At 41.2% G+C, this 27,305-nt stretch overlaps 1 protein-coding gene across 4 annotated transcripts in view; it reads right to left on the bottom strand.

The window, feature by feature from the left end:
* Positions 1–27,305, bottom strand: part of fhod3b (formin homology 2 domain containing 3b) — a 95,089-nt gene that overhangs the window by 22,811 nt on the left and 44,973 nt on the right. For all 4 annotated transcript variants that reach the window (XM_038711694.1, XM_038711695.1, XM_038711696.1 and 1 more), the window contains exons 4-5: positions 13,826–13,893; positions 11,472–11,577 (exon numbers count right to left, since the gene is read on the bottom strand). In XM_038711694.1, the coding sequence (XP_038567622.1) occupies positions 11,472–11,577; positions 13,826–13,893 (174 nt within the window). The remainder of the gene's footprint in view (positions 1–11,471; positions 11,578–13,825; positions 13,894–27,305) is intronic.

Here is a 27,305-nt window from a genome sequence, read left to right as displayed (position 1 = left end):
GACAACTCCTTAAAAGAGTGCCACTGAAGCTCCTTTGCCGTGTTTAAAACAGTTTCTTATGACATGTTATGATGAGAGGCTCCAGAGTCTGTCATATATTTTTCCTTTCCTCTTCTCTAGGGGTGCATGAAAATTGTGAATATGCTGTAGATAAGCCAAAATTCCCAGGTGCAGCTGCCGTGTGTACATGTGTGCATACGTGTGTGCGTGCGCTGACGGCCCACTGCTGCAGCAGCAGCAGCAGCGGCGGCGGCGGCAGTTCATCTTTTATCAATCAGGGTTAATTACTCACAACATGTCAGGTCAGAGCATTCCTAACAGTCCTCTCCTGCTGCGAGCTCAGAGCCGTGTGTCACAGCAGTCAGCAGCATGGACAACATGGCGAATCAAAGCAGACCACATCAGAGTGTGTTTATGAAAACATGATTAACTCCCTCAGTCAGCGCGGGCCAGAGTGTCACCCTCTCCTGTAACTCCCCCACTTTGTATGGGACCACTGCTGACAGCATGAGTGACAGCACTAATGACATGATGTACAGCTGGTCTACCGAGTCCAGAATGGATTCCTATGGTAAAAAGGATCAAACTAACATGTAAAAAGTGGCTCAAATAATAATTCTTCATACACAAACGCAAACAGCTGTGACTTCTGCTGGATGAGTAATGAGCCACACGCTTCTTTTCAAATTGGTAGCCGATGTCTGACCCACAATATCATCCCAGTGCAGACTTTTATCTCTTGTGTGCACCTGTGTACAGTATCTGTACCCGTGAGGTTTTGAGGAATGTCCATTGAAAACAGGGGTGAGAAAAGATAGGTGGACTTAATGAGGCTTTTAAAAGTGTTATTACACAACACGAATGTTCAGCTGCTGACAGACGAGACATTACTGATTGTTCCCAAAAGTCAACCACAAAATGAAATTACTTTTAGATCATTTCTGACATGTTATCATAAGACATCATTTCAAGGTACCATCGATGGTGGCCTTTCCTCTTAAGAATGTAGCCAAGTAAAATAAAATCAGAATGAACGTCTATATCACATGTCAATTTAATATAGTGAGTAGTTAAGATACAGAAATGAGATGATATTCAAACACTTATTAACCACAACAGAAACCACACAAACACGGCCTTTTCTCTCAGATTCATTAAAACTGCTGCTTCATGGAATTATTCAATGCCAGCTGCACAATTCAACTTTGAGTACCAGAAACCGCATCGACTGCAGTTACCCTGTGAACAGTTAGGTAAAACGATACTGTAACGGTTTAAAAAAAACTAAATTACCTTTAATTATGGGAGACTGCAACCTTCAGAGTCTGGTCAGAAACAGTTTAAAGGAAACATCTAATCACTCTCAAAAAGCACATTTTTGAACTTCAAATGGAACACACTTGTGATTAAATTAGTCATGAAAGTGCTCCAGAAAATGAAAAGTAACCTGTGTAGTTGCAGTTCAGGCTTTGAAAGTGTGATCAAATCATTATACTACGCCATACCTTCCCAGCCATGTCTCTTTGTGGATAGCTGAGACTCTGGGTCCAGAACCTGGGATTTGTTTTAACGTCTACAATAGAAGGTCATCAATAACTTTGGAAGAGGGTTAATAAAAAGAACATGTGAGTACTGAGTCTGTACAGGACACCCTCCACTTCAAGTACTGATCTGGGGCCAAAACTCTGGGCCTCCCTTGGAGTAATCATGAGCAGCTCTCCCATACCTCACACAAAGTACAACAAAAACATTGCTTAGGCCCTCTGCATGTATGTCACGTAATGAGATGCTGGCAGACAATGAGCGTCCTCAGAAGCACGGCTATTAGAATTTAAATGTAAGCCATTATAGGAAAGGATAGCCGAGGAAGAAAAATTTAGCTAAAAAGAAACTTGGAAGTGTTAAATGAGCAGCCTGGCACCTGTGCAGCACTCTCACACTCCATTTCTTTCAATACTTAACATACATTTGCCTTAAGAGTAAACAGATCAATATGAATGACATCGAGCTGCAGAGGGGAACCACTGCGCGGAAGAGACAGACCCTGACACAGTAGTGTCTGAACCAGAATTCTGCGAGAAGTAAAACCTTCAGCAACTGAGGTCTGGTGGAAGTGTTTCTTCAGGGCCTCTCCCTCTCATAAACCACAGCAATTATCTTCCACAGCCCGGGGAATGTGCAGGAAGGGCAGCTCCCTGACCACTGCCGAGGTGAGAAGCACTCTGAGGTCTGGTAGGTAGCACCAACACGAGCCAGTTGACCCATACGTAGACATCACTTTCCCCCCCTTTTTTTAAAAGACAACCTTATCTGTGAAGATGCAAGAAATCAACTCAACAGCTTCCCTCTACAAAACTGCTCACTCCCCTTCCACTCACCACTCTGCCACTTTGGTTACACTTCCATGAACGGAATTTATTAAAACTGGGTCAGCCAAACTGTCTGTCAGTGTGCAACATTTATTTCACCAGGACTTTGGGATAGGGGCCAAATCTCCATCCCATTCAGTGCAACTTAGAGCCCCCTTATCTTGTTATGCATTAGTCGGCAGCTGCACTCAGGTCTGAAGTGTGCCTCCCTGTACCCACATGAGCTGGACATGCTTTACTGCTACTACAAGCCTGGAAAATACTTTTTTATGTAGATTCTTGTTCTAGTATATCACTATAATTATAGTAAATTATTTGCATTTCAAAAGTGGCGTGTCCACACTGCATTCTTGGCAGGACGCTAGTCACTAATTTTGCTATAGTTTTTCCCCACATTGTGCCCAAGCACCACAATTTAAGTAAACATTTAAAGGTGGAATAAGCGATTCTAGAGAAATCCAGCACCGTGACAAATACCATGTCTATAGAACGAAAAATGACACAGCAAGTAACCTAACTAATGTTAGCTAAGTTGTGGGTTAGCATACTTAGCATACTACTGCTGCTGCAATACTAACATGCAGAGAGGACGAGACAGTCCCAGAGCCAACACACCAGCTCCAAACAGCAATCCTCACAACTCTCCTGCTGCTATAGCTAACATCACAGCAGCAGCATGTCTTGGTAAACTGGAAAGTAACCTGAATGTCCGTGGGCAAGTCATTAAACGTTACCTGACACAAAAATCATGGTAGGAATAGTGTTGTGCGGCGGGGTGCGGGCCACTTTTTCAGTGCACACACAGAACAGGGCAGCTAGCGGACCATGAGGAAATATTCACTGAATTTGACAAAAACACTTGTATTAGAATTGCTTACTTCACCTTTAAGTACAAATATATATTTTTAAATATATATAAATATATATTTTATATTTTTTCAGCTCAACAAGCTGTTAACACAAAATTGATGTATTAAGTTGTTACAGTAAACATGTTAGCTGCTGTGAGAAAAATATCTAGCTAGTCTCCAGGAAGTGTGCCATGCATTGTTGCCTGCTATAGTACCGTGAAAGTTAACCAAAACATTGACCTACAGGACTCTAAAAAGACTCTGTAGAGATGAGGGGGACTGCAGAGTCAACTGAGGATTCACCGTTTTAACATTACAAGTTACAAATTGTTAATGTGTAGATATTAATTAGTGCAGTTTTATAAAATACTATCTGTTCGGATGTTTTTCTGTCATCGGTGTCATAAAAACAAATTACAGCATGCCTCTTAAGAGTCTGTCGGCCATAAAAAGTTTACTAATCAGGCCAATAAAACAACTCTTACTGTATATGAAATGGATAAGACATGTTCATGGGTTATGTTTCTTTTTTATTCAGTTAATCAACCCAGACCATTAGAGCCAGACAAACTGCCTCTGCCAGGCCAATTCCAGTCACCAAGCCGACTGCCAGACTTACATTGAGCACCATACAGTAAAACAACAGGGGATGCTTCCATTTTCAGTCCTGACTACATGATTACCAGTATTTCACACAATTTACTGTGGGCCTAAGCCCAAACAAATTCCCCAAAGACAAACAAACAAACCTAATGGAACAACAGCATGAAGTAAGGTTGTGGAGTCCCTCCAGTATTTAGCATTAAATTCAATTTGATTCTATACTTTTCTCTTACTTCTGTATTTAAGACATAACACTGATATACAGTATATATGTAAATATATAACACTGATCCATTAAAGGCTCTACTGTACTACAGATTTTTTAGAAAATCATTTTAGGACAATGAACAACTGGGGAAAGCCTAACAGATGAGCTTTTCCCATCCCATCCAAGCAGGGAAGACTTTGGAGAAAAGCTACTGCATGACATCCACCTACTTGTAAAGTGAACTGAAAGATGAGCTGCGGTAAATTCTTACTGCTCTTGAGAGAGTAGTGGTGTGATTCGCTCTGGTTCTGGCCAGCCATTTGCTGAATTCAGTCCCGAAAAACAGTCAGCTCACAGGAATCAGCCATAAAAACCCACTCGAATGCTCAGGATTTCTGCCCATGAGCTACATTACTGCAAAAGATTTATTTTTTATTCCAAATTATAGTTTATATATCTTAGACAGCAAGGTCAGAGATGATAAAATAAGAGCTGGAGAAATGGACCAAATCAAACATTCTTATAATATAATTGGCCTGTATACTGAATTCTGTTACAGTAAAACAGGCTGCAGCGCAGGGTTGTAATTCCACTGCCAGTGGGTTTGCTAAGGCTGAAACCTTCTACAGATGAAGGGAGAGGAAAAAAGGGGGAGGCAGAATATAGGTCAGGCAGGTGGGGTTGAATTGGGTTCAGACGCAAGTGGTCTGCTCATGTGAGGGGAATATGAAGGGGTCTGTAGGGTCTGGCACAGGGGGAGGACAGGGTGGGATATATCCGGTAGAAACAAGGCTCTAGGCTTAACCAAAAACATGACAGCGGGGTTGTGTTTTTCTATTCAGTTAAAGGTTGACTGGCCAATTCTTTCTTTACTTTAAACTTTTAATTGTTAACCTGTATGTAAAGGGTGTTAAAATGACAGGTGGGGTTATTTTTCCAATGACATAAAACAGTGCATTGAGAATACAGTAGTGTATGTTTTAGTGCAGCACTGAGTATGTCAATAAGTTTGAAAGCTGGTGATTTAATTTCATAGAGAGAGGACATGCTGGAGGCAAAGACAAAATGTTGCCAGTGGACCAAAGAGGGTTGAGAGGTTTTAGGCTGAAACCCATGTGAAGACGCTAAATATCATTGGCTTTCTCAAGAGGATGTTGGTGTTTATTTCAGTGGTTAACTGGTACTTTTATAATGAGGTAAACAAAACAAAATGTTTCCTTGTCGAGTGACATTTAGAAAATAACCTGCGCATTAAAAAACGGAAGTGTGAATGAATTAACCTTTAAAAGTAGAAGAGCGGTATCATGGATGTGAGTGAGCGTTTTTTCAGATTGGAAAGCTTTGAACAAAGGGGCACGAGGAGCAGTGACTGGCTCTGAGCGTTGCAGGAGATCGGGTGGAAAACATGAACGTGTACCCATGGGATCTCATTACAAAGCAGGAGTTCAAGTTTCTATTGGTACGACAAAGGAGATATCCTTCTCACTCCAAATACAGCGCTTGTCCACATGTGTGTCAGTGGTTCCTGTGTTGTCCTACCCTAATTTCCTTTATCCTAGAAGATTTAACAGGGCCTTTGCTCAACTTCTATACTCTTTTCACTCTTGCACAATCACACAAACAAGGAACTGATCACACCTATAATAACCAGCATGTACATTTGCACAAATCCACTCAAGCCAGCCAAGACAGAATGGAAAATGTTTATCCAGACGATGGGCCACATTAAAAGGTCCCCCCCCTCTAGAACAGACGACCTATAACACAGCCAGACAACACAATATGGGCTGTTTCCAACAAGAGCTTCCAACAACCTAACCTAACTATGGCTGGGTTTTCACTTACTGCTCAGCAAAGTGGTCAAACCAGCGAGGGGAGAATTCAGTTATGGTCAATCAGCCAAATGTTTAAGATCATTATCAAGCAATGCCTACATGCAATGCTTGGATATAAGATATAAACCTTATAAAAAGATGTAGACTTTGATTATTCCTATATGTTGGTGCTTAGCTCTGTGCAGCGAAGGTCTTAAGCTCTGGATGTTTTCCATCCAACCAAACCTCAGAGCTGCTGGTTTCACTGATTAAACTCCTTGCAGTGAATAAGGGACATTAGCAGCTATTGTGTTTGTTTATAGTGAAAAAAGACACTTGCCAAACAAACCGCTGCACAGATGTGTCACTGGATGTTCTGCCCTGGTGATCTGCCGTATAACATGTAATGCCACTACACTGAGAAACACTATAGAGACACGACAACAATTTCAACAAAAGGGTCTTGTGTTTCAGGTGCACTTGTGAAAAAGACTGCTGCCCACTAAAGTTACAGTTGTGGGTGACACTAAAAGCTGAACTGGGCACTGTATTGGGAGCGGTGTCCCAGACAGTTTACGAGACAATGAAACACTTGACAAAAGCACATCTCCCTTCCCCACGAGGCCATCTGAGTGACTCCCTCTGGAAACCAGGAAGTCAAGGTGCTTTAACTTATGGCATTATAACTGCCGTGTCATTAAAAGATCTTAAAATGGTAGCAGGAGAGAGAGAGAGAGAGAGAGAGGTGTACACAGATAATTAGTAAGAGTAAGAAAGGATGAGATAAAAGCACAAAATGAAATATGGGCATGACTTTTGACATTTGATAGAGTAATACTTTTGGACTGTTCACAGAACAACTCCCACTTCTTGGAAGCTATAAATTCACAAATATAAGTTATAGCATGTAATCCTATGTGTATAAAATATATCACAGCATGCGATGAGATACGGCCTTCTGGGTATGAAAGTAATTTATGTAATGTTTAGGAATATCTATTCCAAAAATGCATCCAAGACTGCTTTGAAAGGCGCAAAAAAGATTGTTTCTCTAAATTCCTATAGATCAAAAACTTCACTTCCAATTTGATTCCACCAATTCCACTTAGAGATGGCAAGTGTTTTGTAAACAACAGTGAGCAGATAGAAATGGCATGGCCTTAAACAGAGAACTTGTTGCTAAAAACACGCTATGGTGAGGAATGTCAACAGTGAACATTTCAAAGCGGGGAATAATTGCTTCAAGTTGACTATAATTGGTTGGTCTTTAATCTGTCCTCCCCCTGCTGCTCCCAATTTACAGTTATCAATTAAACACAGTTGTTCGTTTTGATGGTGCTCTTCCTGTAAATACTACACGGTACAGAACGGTGATCCAGGAAAAACCTTGTTTCTTGTTCTTTCACCTCATCTCCCACTTTTGCTCATGATAATAAGCACTGTAGGGATCTTTTTCTTACCACTTTGAAAAAGTCTGAGCTTAGTGCAGAAACTTCATTGACCTTTGCACAAGCTGCTTTCATTTTAGGGCTGTTGAAGCACTTACTGTGCTGTCAACAGTGAAGTGTTGACAACATATGTCGGCCTATTCATCTTTTTTTCTTTTTATATTTTAATCAATGGATAGTACCACATGGAATAAAAGCATTTATAGGGGGTGGACAAAATAACAGAAACTCCCTACAGTATTTTGCAGTGCACCAGGTGCTTCAGTAATTCTATTTATTTATGGTCTATCTGGTCACTTTGTACCTCTATACGGCAAATGTGACCTTGATGACTCAGTAAAAAGACCTGATTATTAGACCTCTAGTACGGCTGTATATAGTTCACAAAGTAGTTACACAAAGACGTTAAAGGGTAAGGTTAAAAAATAAGCCTCAAAGCTAGGATGACATAATGCTAAACACAGTAAATCTGCATTAGCATTACCAGTGTTCATCAGTAGATGGTTTAGAAAACCCTTCCTAACTGTATTTATTACAGATGTATTACCTTTATTACATTTTAATCTAAAGTGCGTCAGCTATGGCATTTGTCCACTACCTGGATATGAGTCTGTAGCTTTGCTGGCATCTCTGTGAGGGTGTACTTTAGCACAGTAGTGCTTTAAGCTAAATGCTAACAACATGCTAACATAAATTATAATGCTAAAATTAGAATATATCGTCTGGGAACCATTAAAGTCTGTACAAAAGTTGCTACCAATCCACCTAGTAGATGTTTGAAATATATCAGTTAATACATAAAAGTGAAACCTTTGACTGGCTGGTGGCGCAACAGGAAAAGTCAGAGGATCACCAAAGACATAATAATTTATTCTCAAGGGACCTTGAATATCTGTAACAAATTCCATGGAAATCCATACAATGATCCAATGGTTGTTGAAATGTTTAAAGGGTAACTTTGGCATTTTTCAACCTGGGCCCTATTTTCCCATGTTTTCGTGTCTATGTGACTAATTGGTGACAACATTTCTTTGAATTGGTCCAGTACTGAGAGAGGGAGCAGCAGCAAAATAGGGCTGCAACATACCTTGTGGGGAATTGCGCACCATAAAAAAGTATGTCCACTAAAGTGCTTGTTTTTGCCACTGACAGGCTCTGATTGTTGTTATAAACATCTGACAACATTATGAAAAGGGTCCCTACAGAGATAGACCTAGAGAGTTAGATTTACCTTTTTGTTTAACCAGAAACAGTCGCTATGTTGTTCTGTTCAAAGCCACCAGACTCCCTTGACAAAACCAGTAATTTTAGCTTGCAGCATATAGGACTTTGTGGTCTACTGGTACCTCGATTGGTCAGTTTGTGTTATTATTTGACTTTGGTGTTTTTATTTGCTTGTGTTTTGTGTAATTTTGGTGCTTTAAATGGTTAAAAACACCAAAGTCACACAATAACACAAACAAACTAACCGATCGAGCCGCCAGTAGACCACAGAGGTAAAATGACATATTGTCAGTGGAGTCTCGTGGCTTTGATCAGCTGTTTCTGGTTAGACAAAGAGCATCTTACTCTTTAAAAATGTCTGTCTCTGTAGGGATCCATTTTCAAAGAGAAATAACATTTCATAACCCCATAAGAACTCTGAAGTTTGAGAAACAATAATTTTAATCACACAAAAATACAGCATGAAACCTTTGTTTAGATTTTCACTTCGTCATTCAGATTATAAATGAGCATGTATGTTCTGTGTTGAATGAAACATAACATCAATGTTAATTTAATTTCTGAAACAAACAACAAGGAAATGGATATTTTAAAAATGAAGAATGAATATCCCCAATGAGCCTGTCATTACCTACTTTTTGGCACCTGTGTGTTTGCTTACAGGAGGAACAGATGGCATAGGCACCTCTGAACAAGTGACCTCACACCCTTTCCCACTGATGGGGTGATAGAGGCATACAAGCTTTCCCCTGGGCCAAAAACGCATGTCTCTAAGGAGCTATGTTCAGGTCTGGAAGCCCTCCGAGCCAGGTGTGAGGGGCCCAGAGAGGGGCCTCACCCCAGCCAGGCAGACCCCAAAAAAAATCTCCACATCACTGAGGGAGCACTAACTGGTCACAGACACCTCCAGGGCTTTGAGAAGACGGAATGAAAAAGTGAGGAAAAAGAAAAAAGTGAGATGGTGTAGATTGCTGAGAGGACTGCAGGAACAACCATTTACAATGGCTGCAATGTTCCAGAGAGCTGGGAACCTGTTCTTGTAAAATGCATACAGACTGGTGTGCACGTGTGCCCTTTTCATCTACAAAAGACCCATAAGATTGATTTTTATTCATGAAAGAGAGCAAGATTGTTTTGTCGGGAGGTTTTTAATGCACACCAGACAGATGGGTTCAAGGCTGCATTCCAACTTCTTTTTTTCTTTTACTGGCCTCAACTTGAAAGACGTTACAGCAAAAAAAAAAAAAAAAAATCACATTAGATGTGATCAGTGTTTGATACCAAAGCAACTGCTGTTGTTGGTTCTCTCTCTCTCTCTGCATGTGTGAACATTTCAGGCATCTAATTTACTCCCCTCCTGGGAATCCTTATGACATAGCTCCTCTTGGAAGTCATCACCAGTAAAGCAGCCGGATCTGTATACATTTTTGACCTGTGCATCTGCACTCCAGCACATACTCGACTTGTGTTCTCCAACACATGGCTCACGAGGGAGGGTGATCTGCTACACTCCACATTTCCTCAGCTAGTCAGGAGAAATTAGGTCAGTGGAGAGGTTTTTGGTAGAGTGGTAGTTTGGTTTAGTTTGTCATGTTGATGTAACAATACATGAGGGGAAACTGTAGAGTCTGAAGAGATGAAGCGATACATTTGCACATGAAAGAATAAAGAGAGTTCCACAGACACGCACTGACAGATGTTTTATCAGAATTCTCAGGGAGGTAAAGGGAAAAAAAGCACAATAAGGAGGAGTGAAAAGATGTGAGAAGTGGTATCATCATTCACAGCACAATGACACTAACAACTCTTACATGTGGTCAACTCTGAAGTTTCCAAAAGCCTGTCGTTCTCATCCACTGCCTTGTTTTCGCCATTTACCCCATCTGATATATCTGTCTGAGTCAGAGATGAAGCATCAAACATTAAAGACTGAAACCTGCAGAGGTAGTCCTGGCAGGGGTTGTGTTGATGTTTATAACTTGCCCGGGAAGGCAACATCAGTACTTTGTCACAGACATCTGCCCTTTGCTCTGTGGTTTTTTTTCCAATAACAGAAAATGTCAACAATGAGTTGGAAAATTAGAGCAGCGTCTAATTGAATAAACACGAGAGGGGTAACATCTGATTGAAATGTGCGTCCAAATGATGAGGGTCAAGTACAATGTGGCTCCTTTTAGCAAGGCTTAATGAAGAAATAACAAAAGGGATGTCTGGACTATGCAGCTGCAGTCTTAGGGGAAACTTTTTATCGCAAATGTTGTATCCATGTTCGCGCGCTTGTGTCTACATTTATATTATGTAGTGAAAACCAAATGAACTAATGAAGCCCTGACTTACTGGTTCAAGTAAATTAACAAAGTAAGAGCAACACATTTTCACAGAAAGATGAAGGAACACATCAGGAAAAATAAAAAATGAGAGAAAGAGAGAGATGGAGGAAATTAGTTTTATGATCTGCAATATCCTGCCAGAACTTTTATTGGCCAGTTAAGCATGTGTGACCTGCCCCCTCGCAGCAGGCTGTTAAATGGTTGTGACCTTCCAGCGAGTGCTATGAATCCCTTGGCCCTCTAGTATCCCCAAACATGCTGCCCTGGCCCCTGCCCCTCCCTGACCTGAACACATATGATCTTTCACCTTACCGACACGAGACAGATAAATTAACCCGCTGCGAAACTTGGCCTAACTTCCACATTATCTGCGGCACACATTTTGGGTTTGTTTATATGCCTTAAGTGTGCGAGTGTGAGAAGGTCATCGAGCAGAATCATCAATTTACATGGTATATGTAAACGCATGTGGCTCTGGATAGGTTTATGGAAAGAAAAATGTTACCGGATTGATTAATAACATCCTCGATTAGCCTGTGTTGTAAATTGCTGTGTGACAAAATAGAGAGAAACTTTGCTGTGAGGTTGTTGGTGAAAAGCCGAACTGTTGTGCAGTGGACGTACCCCTGAGGATGTAATTCTGGTAGTTCTGGTCAGCTTCAGCTCCCACTTTAATCAAACACGTGAGTCCTTCTGCCACCACAAACTCGTGCACTAGGTCCTTGTCATCCTGGAAAGAAGTCAAGGAGAAAGAGGAAAATATAAAGCCATCATACATCACAGACGCAGGCAGAGATTGTATTATTTTTGTTGTTTTTAATGTGATGGATTTAGTTCGCCCTTCCACTACATAACTGTCCTCAGAGTTACATAAACCTTTGAGTGCTTGAATGTTGGTTGGAGATCATAGACTAAGAAAGAAAGGGCATGCCAAGAAATAATGATCTGGAACCTGTTTCATATCTCACATAGCCCCCCAAAAATTGTCAGGAACTGCTGAGATGATTTATGCCGACCTTAATGTTCACAAATTATACATACAGTATGTCTTATGCACACAGTGGATAAATTGCTAGTCATGCTTAAAGCAACAAATGTGATGCAACAAGACAAACATTTCTACTGCTTTTACTTGAACATTGGTAAACACACCTTTTACTGTATTTTTAAGGAGTCCAACAGGTACTCAAGACTTCTTTTTGTGATGTACTATAGCACATTTCAAAGCCTACAAAATCCTCAGCTGAACAAATATCATCAATCAACTTTTTTTTTTTTTTTACATTTAGTTATAGCTACTGCAAGTGCAACGAGCAATGCCTTTAGCTTGCAGTGCGTTCATATGGGTTCCTGTTTCTTCCCACATTTTGTCCTAATTGACAAAACCACCTGCACCATTCACACCTGTCGATGACTCTGTAATTTAAGACTCATACATGTACAACACTCCTGCAATGTAGAGAAACAAGACTGATATCAGGTCCGGTGGACATTCTACTACACAACAAGATTTTTTTAATTATTCTCTACAACAATAGCACTCATAGTCTAATAATAATAATACGTTTTATTTATAGGCCCCTTTCAAAACACTCAAGGTCACTGTACAACACAGAATGAAATAACAGCAAAGCAATAAATCAATTAATGAAAAAAAACTAAATTACAGTGCATAAAATCAGTAAGGCTACGTAGGGCTGTCGCGATAACCGCAAAATATATAAATTCTATGTATGTATATAAATTGACTTGATATACGTGCCCTGAAGGTAATGATACAGCTACGTGTGGAAAAAAACATGGTCAAACTACAAAAAGGAGTTTGCTTTGCAATGTTGTTGACTAGCACCGAGTAGCTAGCTTGCCCGTTAGCGGCTCGCTGTGCAGTGAGGAGACAGGTGACTTACTATACTATATGGCACCAAATTACGTCACTGATGAAAGATGCGATAATACCGCATATCGCATATTACCGCGGTGGAAATTCACCGCGACAGCCCTAAGGCTACGTAGTCAATTACAAACAAAAGACTGCTGTGACCAGACGAACATGTTGGATATGCCAGTTGAAAAAGATGTGTTTTTAGGCGAGATTTGTAAAATGGAGAGCGGGTCAGTGTTACAGTTGTCTGGTGAACGGGAGTTCAGAGAGGAGGGGCAGGGCGGCTAAAGGCTCTAAACCCTATAATGGTCAAAAAGGCAGGAGGTGCAGTGAGGTGAATGGAAGAAGAAGAGTACAGGTGGGTATGTTGATATGAAGGAGGTCAGTGAGGTACAGAGTAGCAAGGTTGTGAACGGCCTTGAAGGCGAGTAGCAGAATCTTAAAATCCCAGCGTTATTTCACTGGGAGCCAATGAAGCTGCTGAAGGACATGAGTGATATGATTAATAGAAGGGGTTCTAGTGATGATATGAGCAACAGGGTTCTGAACCAGTTGACGTTTATGTAGGAATTTGAGAGGAAGACCAAAGAGAAGAGAATTACAATAATCAATGCAGGATGTAACCAGGGTGTGAACGAGAATGGTTGTGTGTGTAAAAGGTGAGGTATTGTAATCTATTCTGAGCATGCATCAACGTCTGCTGCTCTCTTTTCCATCTGACTGTCGGTTAACCCTCCCCCTCTATGGCCGACTGCCCGCCAGGCCAGCCCAGCCCCAGTGTGTGAAGTATGACCAAACCTGAACACTCCACAGCTGCCACGAAGGCAGACTCTCAGCAGCACAGCTCTGCCTCAAGAAAACAATGCTGTGTCCAAGTGCACGCTACATATAGTTTGTTCAAGTATAACTTGTACACGCACAGGAACATTCAAAGCACCAGAGCGTGGCAGAAGATACTTCACATGCTCACAAATGCAGCAGTTTTATTTTTACTGATGACATCGTGAAAAACATGCAATGCAGTGGAATTCACTGGGTTTTGTGACAAGATATATTCTTAAGGGTGCAGTTAAAGCTAAAAGAGGGAGATAATTACCTGAAAAATCTGCTTGAGGGAAAAGAGGGCTCTCCGGAGCTCCCGGCCAGTTGAGTTGTAGAGTTTTTCTGTGCAGGGAGAGACAAGGAGACAGTGGGAAAATCAGCTGACAGTCTCACATGTGGTCTCTTTCTATGATGTTGTCATGTAAAAACTGAAACAAACACACGGATAAGAGATTCAGAATCATTGGGACTGCGTGATCACTGAAATAAAGCACCTGTCTACTAGTGTTTTAGTGTATCACTTCATGACATCACTTGACGTCACACATGATGTTTCCACGATGAACTATATATGTCTCCTTCATAATCACTTCCTTGTGTCTATGTCATGCACCTATCATTGCCAGCAATTATCCCAAGTAGCTGTATGTGAAAAATATACTGCAAGAGGAATAGTGAGAGCAAAAAAACAGTAGGAGCTACTCAGAGCACATCTGTGGAGAGTTAGTGAACAGTGGATGTTTCCTGCTGACAAAGCCATATCTGCAGCTTACCATAATACGAAGGCAAGGCAGAAACTCACGTTGCTCACCACCGCAATGGCTAAGAAACAATACGACCGTTAATCAGTTATGGGGACACTACAGAGCACTAAAAGAGACATGTGACGGATGACAAATGCTTGTGATAGAGGTGAATATTTTCTACTAATTTGACAATCTGCCAGGGAGTGGCAGCATTGAGCACAGCTCACTCATTACTGCTGAGTGAACTCTCTCTGACTCAGCAAAACTTTCCTGTGACTGCAGCAGATACAGCAACGTACAGTGCGGTGCAGTTTAGCACTCTCACTTTCTGCATCTCTCTCTCTCAGCATTTTCCTTTTGTCTGTCTGAAAGATCCTTGAAAGATTCACAAACAGGCATGAATACAGTGAGGCAGTTTCTTTCTCTCTCTCTCACACACACACGCACGCATACACACACACACACACACACACACACACACACACACACACACACACACACACCTTACATAAAGCACATTGCAATGTGGTTCTCATCTGTGTGGCACCACTGCAGCTGCTGCAGTTGCAGGATGATTTATCACTGTTGGTGCGCGTGTGTTTAGTTAAAAAACCCAAATATGCAATTAAGAGAAGAAAATGATCAGACACAACATATGTAGATGTTGCTTTCTTACACACACACACACAAATGATGAATGTTGTACCCATGAGCTCCCCGTCTTTACAAACAGCTGCCACTAATTATATTCTAAAGTGTGAGAAACACAATGAGCACAAAAGCTTGGGATTTAGAGCAACAGGCCTTTATTAATTATTGTCCCCTCAGCTGATGAACTGGCAGAGAGAGACAGAGACAGAAACAGGGTGTGTATAGGCACAACCTGCAGTGTCACACAACATTTTCACAACACACATCAGACTTCACATGCAGTGACAGCTAGTATATGGATAACAATCGTGCAACATCATAAAATCCAAACCCTCTGCGAAAAGGACAAAACTATTTCAGTGAGAACATTGTCACAAAATTTGTTGTTAAAAAACTAAATAAATAACAATTAAATTTCTCTCACTGGCCCTTCAATCCATCTTAATAATGTTGAATATGAGTCAAACTTTGGTTTTAATTTCTGAACTACATTCCTGGGTTTAAACTTGGTGCCGGGTAAGGCTGTCCACAGTATTGTAAATCACACTTCATATTATATTTGCTGTAATCCAAAAAGATGCATAGTACACACAGCTATATGTGGTTAAAAGGCTCCAATTTGATGAGGTTGCACACTGAATTCAAACACCTCACAATCCAGTTCCAGCAGAGTTCCTTATCTTTAGAGGATGCCTTGTTTCTGATTTATGACTGAATGGTATTTGGACTGCGTGGAGTGGAGCTTTGAATGTTTTGTGCATTCAGTGCCGTACATGGTTCAGATGCGTGATGAGTGTTGGTCTTTTACGGCCAGTCACTGGCAACAACATCCACAAGGAATAAATCTCTGCAAGTCCAGAGGTATTAAGAGGGGAAGCTGTGCGATGTTGGTGATTTGTGTCTTTATAAATAACAGGAAGGAACTGTGACTGGGCCTCTTGAGTTCGCCCCCCTCAGCTGTGGAACTCTTATTCTGAGCATCTCAGGGTTGCCAAGTCAGCATCATGTTTTAAATCCTCTCAAAACGAACACATTTTTGTAGGCATTTCTTTCTTGTCCCTTCTTTACTCCTTTTTAAAACTTGGAACTTGTGGTAAAGCACTTTATGACTCTACTGATAAAAGTGATATCAGAATAAATAATAGTAATCAATTAATAGGCCTATTTAATGGCTGTAACATGCAGAAAAAACCCTATATACTTCTATGGCTCCAGTGCTTTAATGCAGAACTTGGATTGCTTTTCAATGTATCTCAAATAAATCACTGTGACATTTTTATATACTTGATCCATATTTATATATTTAGTCTGAAGCCCATCACCATGATCCAAATGGACAAAAGAAGAGCTTGTTACTTTGTCAGCTGATTCTGCATCAAGTAAAATGGAGCTTAAGCTACTTCACCCTCCCCTGCAGGTCAAGGTAGGGCCACATCCACCGCCCCATAGCTCAGGTTTACATTAGGGATCTCTAAACAGACAACTCTCTGCTCACTGGAGCAGAAGACAGAGGGAAATGCTCTGAGTTACCCATCACACCTTCATCATAAAAAAAATAAAATAAAAACTTGATTTGTTGTCCTACTTTAACCCAAGTCTTAAGTCAGTGTGCTCTTCTCCTAAAAGTCTTAGCTGCACTTCCTCACGGATATTGAGTGTTAATCAGTCAACAGATAAATTACATCAAGCACTGCTGAACAACCATGATTCTGGTCAGATCACAGCACATCACAACTGCAGTGATGCATCCGCACCTGGGCTGTCACTGGCTATGAATAACTCCCTGGAGCATGTTTCGTGTGTGTGTGTGTGTGTTTGTGTGTATCCATCAGCAACAGCATGGCACAGAAATTCATTCATGCAGAGTTCCACTGCCAATCACACAAAGGCTTGTGCTCCAATATTTTGCCCTGTAGTTTGGACCGCAATAAAACTCTCAGAAAGTTATTCCTGCCCAAAAACTAAATGAAGCCCATCTGCAGGAACAGACAGTTCCTTCCCTGTCCCTGTCTGCAGTCCACACACACCTCCAAGAGGCCCATCTCTAATGAGAAATAGCTCAGTGGAGATTAGTTACATACCTTTTGGCGCAGATATGCACCCAAAAGTATGGGCTTTTCGGCATTTCCCTATTTAGAAAAAGAACTATAGGGACTCGACTATGAGAGTTGGGGTTTGCGAACCCCAACTCTCATAGTCACATTCACCTGAAATCCTGAAACCACCTGAAACGTAACACTCAGTCTCTCACTACATTTGTCATGGATTTGTTGTTGGGCCAAGGCAAAGCCAGGATAGAACAACAAAGGAAGATATGAAGGATAACACATAGTTTGGGCACTGCAAATCAATTCTGACTGGAGCTGAGCAACTAATACAATAAGAACCCAGAACATATTTCAGCAGCCAAGTAGCTATCCACAGCCTGACCTTAAGATAAATATAATATACCTTTTTAATGTCAATAAAAGTTTGACTAAAGAGCCATCTAACCATGTTGGGAATTACTGTAAATACCACAAAAAGGACACCGTTGAAATTAAAACAGTGCATGAGTGCAGCTGAGGACAAGCAGACCGTTTTTTGTTTTTTCTTTACTTTTCCCTTCGGCTTTTACCGACAATAACCTGACAGTGGAATGACTCAACTGAGTGAAAGGGTTTTTTTGATGCCTCATATTGATGTATCATAGGGAGCAGCTGTTTTGTCCTCTTAAATTGCAATACACAGTCACGTTTTCTCAGCTGGAATAGCTATAGGGATGTAATGGTCATAATTATAGCAATCATAAAAGTAGTAGCGGAATTTCTATAATCATCAGGAATGTGCTCAACTACCCAGAGTAGAAGAGTGGAAAAAAATAAAATTGCTGTGGGGCCTGATACATTTAGACAGGCCAGGACTTCATCGATGGTTGTGCTACTGCTGAGAAGACAACTTTTAGAAGCAAACCTGACTTGTGCTGCTTCAGACACCTTCTGATTCTTTGTGTCAGTGCCAGTACATTCCTGTAATGCTGTTTCGTTTGAGTCATAGTTCACTTTTTTATTTATCTCCGCATGCCAATCTCACGCCAGGACCACCACTCACTGCTGGACAGCAAACAAATGATCAAAATTAGTTGGCCAATAAAGCCGGTAACCTCGCTCAATTTCCATAAGCAGACAACATGCTCAGTTACTCGTCTGTTTGCATGCTTTTGTTTCCAGAAAGTGCCATAAAAATGAAGAGAATGACTGCCACTGCTCATGCTTTGCGCAGCAGGCAGAACACATAAACCACATCCAAAGCACAGCCAGGAAAACCACAAAGACCCCACTGGGCAGGACAACCCGGCACACAGTGCAGTAAATTAAACAGTGTTTGCTTTCAGGAGTGCAGCTGTCAGACAAGAAGCCGAAGAGGAAGATCCCAACCACTGTATTGGTAATTGTATGTAAAACGCACAGTCAAATCAACAGCTTTCATGTGGGATGTGGAGATGCTACGGAAGAATACAGTAAGGTATGAAACCACGGTGAAAAGTAATAAGTATGAGTAGAACTTAGAGGGTTGTTACCTTAAATTTTACTCTGGTCTGTTTTTGCTGCATCCTTCTTCATCAGTATCTGTCCACAACAACATGACACTGATTTTGAACTAAAGAAGGTCATCAGTATGCAAGGTCATCATTCTGTCGTGACTACTGTCGAGCCAACCCTGTGTGTGCTGTGTCGCTATTACTTTTGTAACCAGCAAGCTAACATCAGTAAAAACAAAAACATTTAGAGTTTATTTGGAGGAGGTAGGGGATAGAAAAGCTAATATGTGGTATAATATCCCAACACCTGACCTGCTTCGAGCCAAAGTTTTATTTTGGTGATAATTCCCCAATAACCCTGTTTTCCCTCACAACGTCACTTCCGCAAGCATGGAAGCTCAGCTCAGAGTAGAATGGGGAGTGATGATAACTAACTTTCCTCCTTAGAGAGAACTTCAGAGCCTACAGGTGCTTTCTGGGTTGGATGTGGGGCTTATAAAACCGCTTTAAATGAATTTGCCGTGTGTCAGTGTGGCAGTGCAACTCAAGTTGTTGGCCTGAACTTCCTTAGAGCCATGGTGCCATGTATTGCATGGAGCTGCTTTGATCAGTGAAAAGACTGAAAAGCATCAGTTCACAGGGGTGAATCCTGGTGAATCTACATTAATCAAATGGCAGAACAGTGTTTTTGTGCAGCCTTGCAGGAATGAAGGTCATTTTGTGCTACAAAGTTCTAGTCCGGTCAAAGCTGGACCTTAAAGAGTAGACTTCAGTCCCAAGCCAGTGCCCTGCCCATGTCTGCATTTAGCCTTGTCTCAGAGAGCTCAGAATCTACTGGTCAGCAGAGGCCACAGACTCTGTGAGAGGTGACGGCGGTCAGACTGAGCTCAGGCAGACTGTAGCCATCTGAGTGACCACAGTCTTGTGTGAGCCAGCATCGCCACATCACTGCCTGGCATGTGTAAGGATAAAGGGACCCATCTTTCATTTTTGTCCCCTGGAGAAACCCTTGAGTTTACTGTATGCGTAATGGTCCTCTGCAGTCACGAAACACAGCAGCGCAACATCATCAACAGTGCTTCCTTCTCATTTTTTCCCTTTTCCAAAGAGAAAACACAATTGGTAAGGTGGGAGACCTCCCAACATGTGCATCGGCTTGTAACCTGCTATTTTGTGGACTGGGGGTTCTTCTGCTTTTTTCATCACTTTCTCCCTGAACGAAAACATAAGGTGAATGAGGGGACAATAAAAAGCAGATTATAGCACTCAGGTGAAAATCATTAGGCGGGAATGCAGGTAAGAATAAGATCACTTTCAACGGGTTTCAAGTGCAACCGAAGAGTGGATCAAGACAATTATATGGACTGTGTGTGTGTGTGTGTGTGTGTGTGTGTGTGTGTACATGAACACGCACTGCACACAATCCAGGATATGCATAAACTCACACAGTTTACAAAGTGGAGAGAGGAATAGACATTAATTAATTTGTTCCTGTTGCCTGGAAGTTATTCAAATGCTCTGGAAGCTGTGATGGAAGACATATGGAGATGATGGCTTTGATTAGAGAAAACTGAGCCGGGCCACACAGACTAAAGAACCCTCTGTCATTGGGAGCAGGCCTCACGGGGAGGCCTGGATGGACCCGCGGGGCGCATGGGACAAGATCAAAATCATCAAAATAACTAATACACCTGGGCTTAATCTAGTCACAAGAAATACAAAAAGGACTATAAAAAGCTTAAGCCAAATGGATTAAAATGTAAGCTGCCTTTCTGTGTTTTGCTATCATTACTATAGATAATTGCTGTACGAGGAGCTTTCACACAAGATCTTACAAGGTTCACAATAAAATACGTGTGGACACATGTTAATGACTGTGTTAGGAACATGCAAATAAACCCAGCTAATCCATATTGATTGGATTTCCTTCACGGATGTTGTACCTGGACTTCCTCTGCACACCGTCACGGGAAGCAGTGAGGAGATCAGGTGTCTGGCCTGCGATACTCTATCTTGGCAGAGACACTGGATCCCACGGCATACCCCAGCTTAGTTCCAATAAACACAAAACCTGGCCCACAGAGCTCAAGGGCACTCATTGTCCCTCGAAGGAAACAGGGAAATTAGATTGTTGTGTTTATTGATGTGTTTATGTAAGACTCCCAGTGAAGGTTTATGTTTTTGTCAGTTAAAGTATTTCTTATAGAAGGCAGAAGTGGCATTTGTCTTTTCTCTTGGAGCAGTGAAGCTGTTTGGATCAAAAATCCTACTGTTTGGGCCTCATATACCTGCAGGGCACTTAAAGGGCATCGCAGGCTAATTATCTCCTGGTAAGTCTCTTCAATATACTGTACGTTAAGCAGCCGTCAAGATACTATCTGACGCTGTCATAGAGAAACAGTAGAGGAAAGTGAGGGTGGAATCTGCAGAATTCCAGACGAGAAGAGAGACATGACAGCGAGGCCAATGTGAGGACAGACAAATCTTTCATTAGTGCCAGCCTGTATAATGAGTCATTCCTAAGCTACCAGGTGGAGACCCTCACTAACCCCCCCCCCCCCACCCCACAGTAAATACCCCGCTATTCTTCCCTCTGCTTTCTTTGTAGCCCACTGCCCCCCTTTCGGCTCCTCAGCAGGGTTTCCCCAAACTCGCCACCACTGACACAAATAGGTACTGGAGCGGAGAGCCGAGTAAAGGCATGTACTCATTCTGCAGAAGAGACAAAAGCCTGACACAGATATAAACTAGAGGGATCAACAATGGCAGTGGGTCTGGTGACAAGGACAGCTGGAAGTCACCATAAAGTTATAGGAACTGCTGACAGAGTTGAAGCTGGTCATTAGTATTATTTCTGTGAATGTTGGGGAATGTTCCTCTAATATTCTGTATATAAAGTTGGAAGGAGGTGGGATCGAGGCCGTTCCCCATGTGTTGCTTGGCAGCTGCTTCAGCCAAACAGCATTTCTTACTGCAGTAAAAACCAGCCATGTGCATATAGATGCAAGGCCAGATGTTTAAAGAGTAAGATTTAAAATCTCAGTCCATATATTCCCCTACTATCGTGTGTGCACATATGCAGAAGTCCTTTTTTTAAATTTTGGGATTTTTATCTTTTTATCCATAAAAAGACAGTTGCAGAAAGCCAAGTGCTTTTCCCAATTTAGAGTTTATGATCCTTAAAATCCAAAACGTTTCATGTCATGTACTGCAATTAAATGAGCATTTTAAAAGTTATTTTTTTCTTCCTTAAACGAGGTTGGAAAATATTCTCAACAATGACCTCAGTGACTCTCCCCTAACCTGCTTCATTCCCCTCTTCCCCTCTCACTCCTCTTGGCTGTCCCTCTCTCTGACTTACTCTGCGCCCTCCTATTATTAACAACCTGATGCGTGGGGAAATGCACCAGTGCAAACTCTGTCCAATAAACACAGTTGTGCTGAGACCACATCTATTTCAGACTCTGCTCTAGGAATAGGAAGCTGGCTGATGTGGAAGCACACACATCTGTGCACCATCTCCATTTCCACACTGGCCACACTAGAACTACACTTAATGGAAAAGAGACAAAAATCTCACATAGTGTTTGTTTCAAAACACCTGATTTTTACATTAGTTTAACCCATTGTGGTCCTTTTTTTCTGCCAGGGCAAAATGTGTTTCCTTATGCCTTCAGAGAGAAGACGAGAGAGACCTTTGGCACCTGTCTGTCAGTGGCTTAGGTAAGGAGACAATCTAGTTACCTTGACATCCAGTCTAATAAGAGCATCCCCCTTTCATCAGTGTTGCTCCCAACCCATAATGACCCAAGGTAATTACTTCCACCGGTCAGAGACAGATGGACACTTAAAAACACATTTGACAGGGAAGAGAAAACCATGTATGTCCAAATATGGGTATTTTTCAAATAAACTGAATGATTAAGTATTCCCTTACAACTCAACAAACGTCTCCTACCTGGTAGGTTAAATACACTGTCTAAAACCCATTGGACATTGCTTCACAAAGCTGAAAACAGTGTTGTTTTTGTTAGCTCTTTTTCACTGTCCTTTTGGAGATACATGGCTTTCACAGATCAGCAACAAAAAGCAATGTATAAATGTCTGACAGGAGATAAAATGTGTTTACACTGGTCATACATTTGAAAGCAAATGGAAGCTTACTTAACATGCTACTTTAACAAAAAAGAGCCTAGACTAAAAGGCTTTAAGAGCAGGGCTCCACGTTTTCCGCAATTAAAAGTCTGGTTGAAACAAATGAAGCACAGGATTGTACATGAATGGACAATCCTCACAGAACTGAGGGAGACAGAGAAAACAAAAAAGTCTAAGCTTCCTTTCTCTCACATACATATCTTCAAACACTACTCATTTCTTGGCTGTGTGAAGTTTATGCCATTATCTTTGATCTACATTCAGACTGGCACAGGTGTTATCTATAGTACAGTCATCAAGCAAGCTAGCTTGCATATTTGTCGTTTTTTTTGTTTTTGAGAGCATGAGTTCGTTTTTATAGTGTGTGTAACCTTTAGATCTGGCTTGTCCTGACAGTGAAATTAAGGACTAATGAATCCATGGAGGACGAACATGGAAGAATTAGCTTTATCAAAACACTGTCCGGGTTTAAAATATACGGGTGGAGATCGTATGGGACACAAACGATCATAAACATCAGTTACAGTGACTATGTTGTTGCCCTGTCATGTCAAATTGTTGCACCTTGGCACTGGTTTTGCTATGCCAAGCTGGGTGTGAAGTGTGATCTGACTGCTGACAGGTGTCAGAGCCTAGGGTAGGGTCAAGTCAGCACTATTACTGACCACCAAAGAGGAGAGATAAAATTTACTTATATTAAAAGCATACTGTAATAAGAGAGGCATGCTATTCCTGCTAATGGTCGACTTAGATCTGGCATAGCAAGTATTAAACATGCAATATGTTTAAAAGACATCAAATGCACTGAAACAGAAAAATTCTTATGGATCAGTAGACAGTTTCGGCCCAAATTAATTATCTCTGTTGTCTAGGAGGTGTTTTGTTTGGATAGACACTGCTTTATTCTGAGGTGTCACTGAAATGAATATAATCCATGCTTGGCACAGAGACAAAGGACTGATAGAGCTGTTTTGTCCTCTGGGGCCGACCTGTTTGCCCAACTGGAACAAATTCACAATCAACATGACTGACTGCTTTCTCTTCACAATCCTACTAAACAATGCCAAATGACTGTTTCATTCCTCATGAATCATATCAGAAGTTCCTCACTCATGTTTGCGCTGGCAGATAAAGATTTAATATTTGCTTGGTAAGCCAAATGAATACAGTCAACAACCGCCTGTTGGCATTATAATAATGTTGTTTTTTCTCATTGGCCTAGATTGAACTCCTTTTTGCTGACTGACTTGTACAAACTGATGGTGGATATTAGACAAGCACTGTTGCTCAACATGTACTCCTGGCGTGAAAAGGTGATTTCTATAGCAGTTTTTCACAGCTGCATTTTGACACATCAAAAATAAACACTATTGCCTGCCAGGCACAAAGGTACCAAATTGAAGAGAACACAAGGCTGGTTTCTATCTGTTGTACAGTGCAAAAAAAATTGATCGATATCGTGTTATCCTCCCTGTCACTTTATTAGGCAGACTGTCTCCAGTGTCACTGGGCCTAATAGCGCCCCTGACTGGTCTGAATAAAGACAGTATAACAGCATCACTGTACCACACCGGGCCTGTCTCTGAGAGGAAAGGTAACTGCAGCTCCATCCATCAACTCCGACATACACACACACACCAGCAGACATTAATCCATATCATGATGAAAGGAGATGCAGAGCGACTGCACAAATTTGAGATAAAATGCAATATTACCCCTTTGATAGATATGAGTGACCTATGTCATCTCATGTTACCCAGGGAAAATCAACAAGAGATGGGCCATATATTGCAGCAGGCTCCTTGTCTACATTTTTCAACAATATGCTGGGCCTCTTCCTCATCATTCATCTGCCACATGAGAGGGTATCCACTGCAAATTTCCAAATAAAGTGCTGTTCAACTGTGTGGAGGAAACCAAGGCCTTTCTACCAGGCATTATCCTTAATGAGCTAATTTAACCACTGCCTGCATTTTTGGGCTCAGTTTGCAGTTAAACTGACGAAAAACAGTTGAAAGTAAACGTCCTTACATGCATGAGTTTCTCTTGGTTATAAAGGGAAAACTCGAACTAAAAAAGAACAGCAAAACCATCTGCTATTGCAGATCACAGCTAAATTTAAAACACGAGACAGAGTTCTGGTGCTTTATTTATTAGTTTCTCAGTTTGACAACCTAACCAATGTCTTCCCAGAATGACTATTTTGAAAATATGCATGCTTGGAAAATTAAACAAGCCCCATATCTTCAATTCAAGACAAAGGAGAAAAACACAGCCTCAATGAAAAGTGAGACGGTAGAAGCTCTGCTTTACCAGCGACTGCTGCCCACTTTGAAGAGAGACATACCTGGCTTTCAGCAAACATACCCTAGCAATATAAATCACACTAGGAGATTTTTGAAAACCACCATTAGGAGTCAGTCATGCATCCCTATAGCATGACAGTGTAAAGGCGGAGAGGTATTGGCTGGCACACCTAAAGCACCCTCAATTTCTGATAGGATAAAAGGGCATTTTGGCTCGCAGCACAACAAAGGGGATCAGACATCTTTTGGCAAGAAAGAATGTAAAGTGTTCTCTTACCTTATTTAGCCAAAGCCAGTCATCATCATCACAGAGCGTGCAATGGAAAAAAAGGGAGCGATATAGCCAAGATTTGATTCAAAGCTATAAAAAAACAATGTCAACAAAACATACCTTAAAGTAGTGAAAATATATTTGTGGTGTGAGGATGACAAAAGGTGTGCCCAATCTCTCTCACGTTATTTAGGGAGGAACCACATGGGATAAGAGAGTCTCCATAACATTTATTTTGTAGGAAAGGGATGGGGTGGATATATGGCACCTCTTGTTTCTCCAGTATGTGGGAGAGTTATTCAAAGACTAATTCCAGATTAATCTAATCTGCTACTAAGTGCATGAATCCGACATGTCATACATGACAAGACACAGAATGAGCGGTTTAGCTTGGCCAGTCTCTTATTTCCCAGTTAATGATACATTGGATTAGATTCCAACGCTAATGGCTAAAACAACCTTGCTCGCACTACTGACACAAACTGATATATAGTGTACACCATTTATTATCTTATTACTGTATTTTGTCCATTGTTATTCTCCGCAGGCCTTCCAAGTGCGTGTGTGTGTGTGTGTGTGTGTGTCCGTGTGAGAGAGAGAGAGAGAGAGAGTGCTTATTCATCCCAGGCTGATAAAGGCAAAAAATTCATCACCCTCTTTACAAGGATAAGTATTGATATGGGACTCGAACAGTGAATATAGTGAAAGAGAAATTATTGAATAAAACCTCAACACAAAAGGTAAATGAGATTTATTCTACCTTTTAAAGTATCAGCAATTTTGTTATATAGGTAAGGTATATACCTTGGTTACTGTCCATGACAATCTGTGTAAAGTGGATGCCTTTACCATCCTAACCCCTAGAGGTCTCTAGAGTTTTTTTTTTTTCTAAGCTTCACTGTGTTTGCAATAGAAGTAGAGTTAACAGGTTTAACTATCCCATCAAGACGGGAGGCCGGTGTAATAAAAGCAGAGAAAAAAACAAGACAGAAGGACCTTGCTCTCTGCGCAGCAGGGGGTGAGATTTACACATGGCTGGATCTACAACTATGGAGACACGTGTGGAAAAAAAGGTCTTGCCTATCTTTGGTCAGGTCTTTTGGTAAGGTTTGCTTTTGGAAACTTACTGCTATATTTACTTTAACTATAAGGTCACAACTCTTGGATAACCAATTTCAATTTATGGATTTTTGCTGCCACTGAGCTTTAAGGTACTGTTTGAAATACTATACCTCTATTTTCACCAAACTAATGATTATTCCCAAACTCACTGAGAACAACAGTTGTTTAACAAAAAACAACTTGGCTCAGATAACCAAAAAAAGCTGCCTGGTTTGGGCTCTCTTACATGGTGCATGAACACAGATACCTTTGTAGTATGGTTTGCATGAGGCTGTGGGTATACTGTAGGGTGTAACCCTAATGCCTTTCAAAAGAGACGATTTCATAGTTCTTTCAAGGATTTTTTTTTCTTTGCCCCACTGGGCTTGTGGTACAGAGACCGTGATGGATTGTAAATCTCACAACTCACCTCATTTATCTTTCATCTAGATTGACTATGACCTACTTGTAAAATCAGATTTAAGAGCCAAATCTTGAAAATAATATTATTTATGGCTTCACATGACCCACATATACCCTTGTTCATCTACCCTTCACCTCCTAAAAAGGCAATAATGCTGAGTTTGAGGTGTGTGGGGGGGGTTCGCGGTCGGCATACACCAGCCCTGCATGATCACACCTTAACAAGTTCAGACACCTTAGCCTAACACTGTGGTACCAGATTCAGGCCGTTTGATGTTTTCACATTAAGCAACACCATTCCTCTGGTACTCACCCCTCTGACTCCGCCCTGTCTTTACCCTGTGCCAGTTTCACCAAAACCTTTTCAAGCACACCTGGTAGTGGTTAGGCTCAATCACAGCACAAAGCTCCTGAGAGCTGCTGCAGATGACAGGAAGAACTTGACAAAAAAGGTGCTGCCATTACCACATCTACCCTTTAAACTGTATTTCATAGTGGAGTTATGTGTTTGAATGAATGCACTTGACAATGCATGCTTTTTAAAATATTTAAAGTTTTTATACAGCTACTTTGTGTGTTTG

The sequence above is a fragment of the Micropterus salmoides genome, unplaced genomic scaffold (assembly GCF_014851395.1).
Source record: "Micropterus salmoides isolate LMB-PRFRI ecotype aquatic unplaced genomic scaffold, ASM1485139v1 Ms_hic_scaffold_11, whole genome shotgun sequence".
NCBI lineage: Eukaryota > Metazoa > Chordata > Actinopteri > Centrarchiformes > Centrarchidae > Micropterus > Micropterus salmoides.
This window is presented reverse-complemented; position numbering and strand designations above follow the sequence as displayed.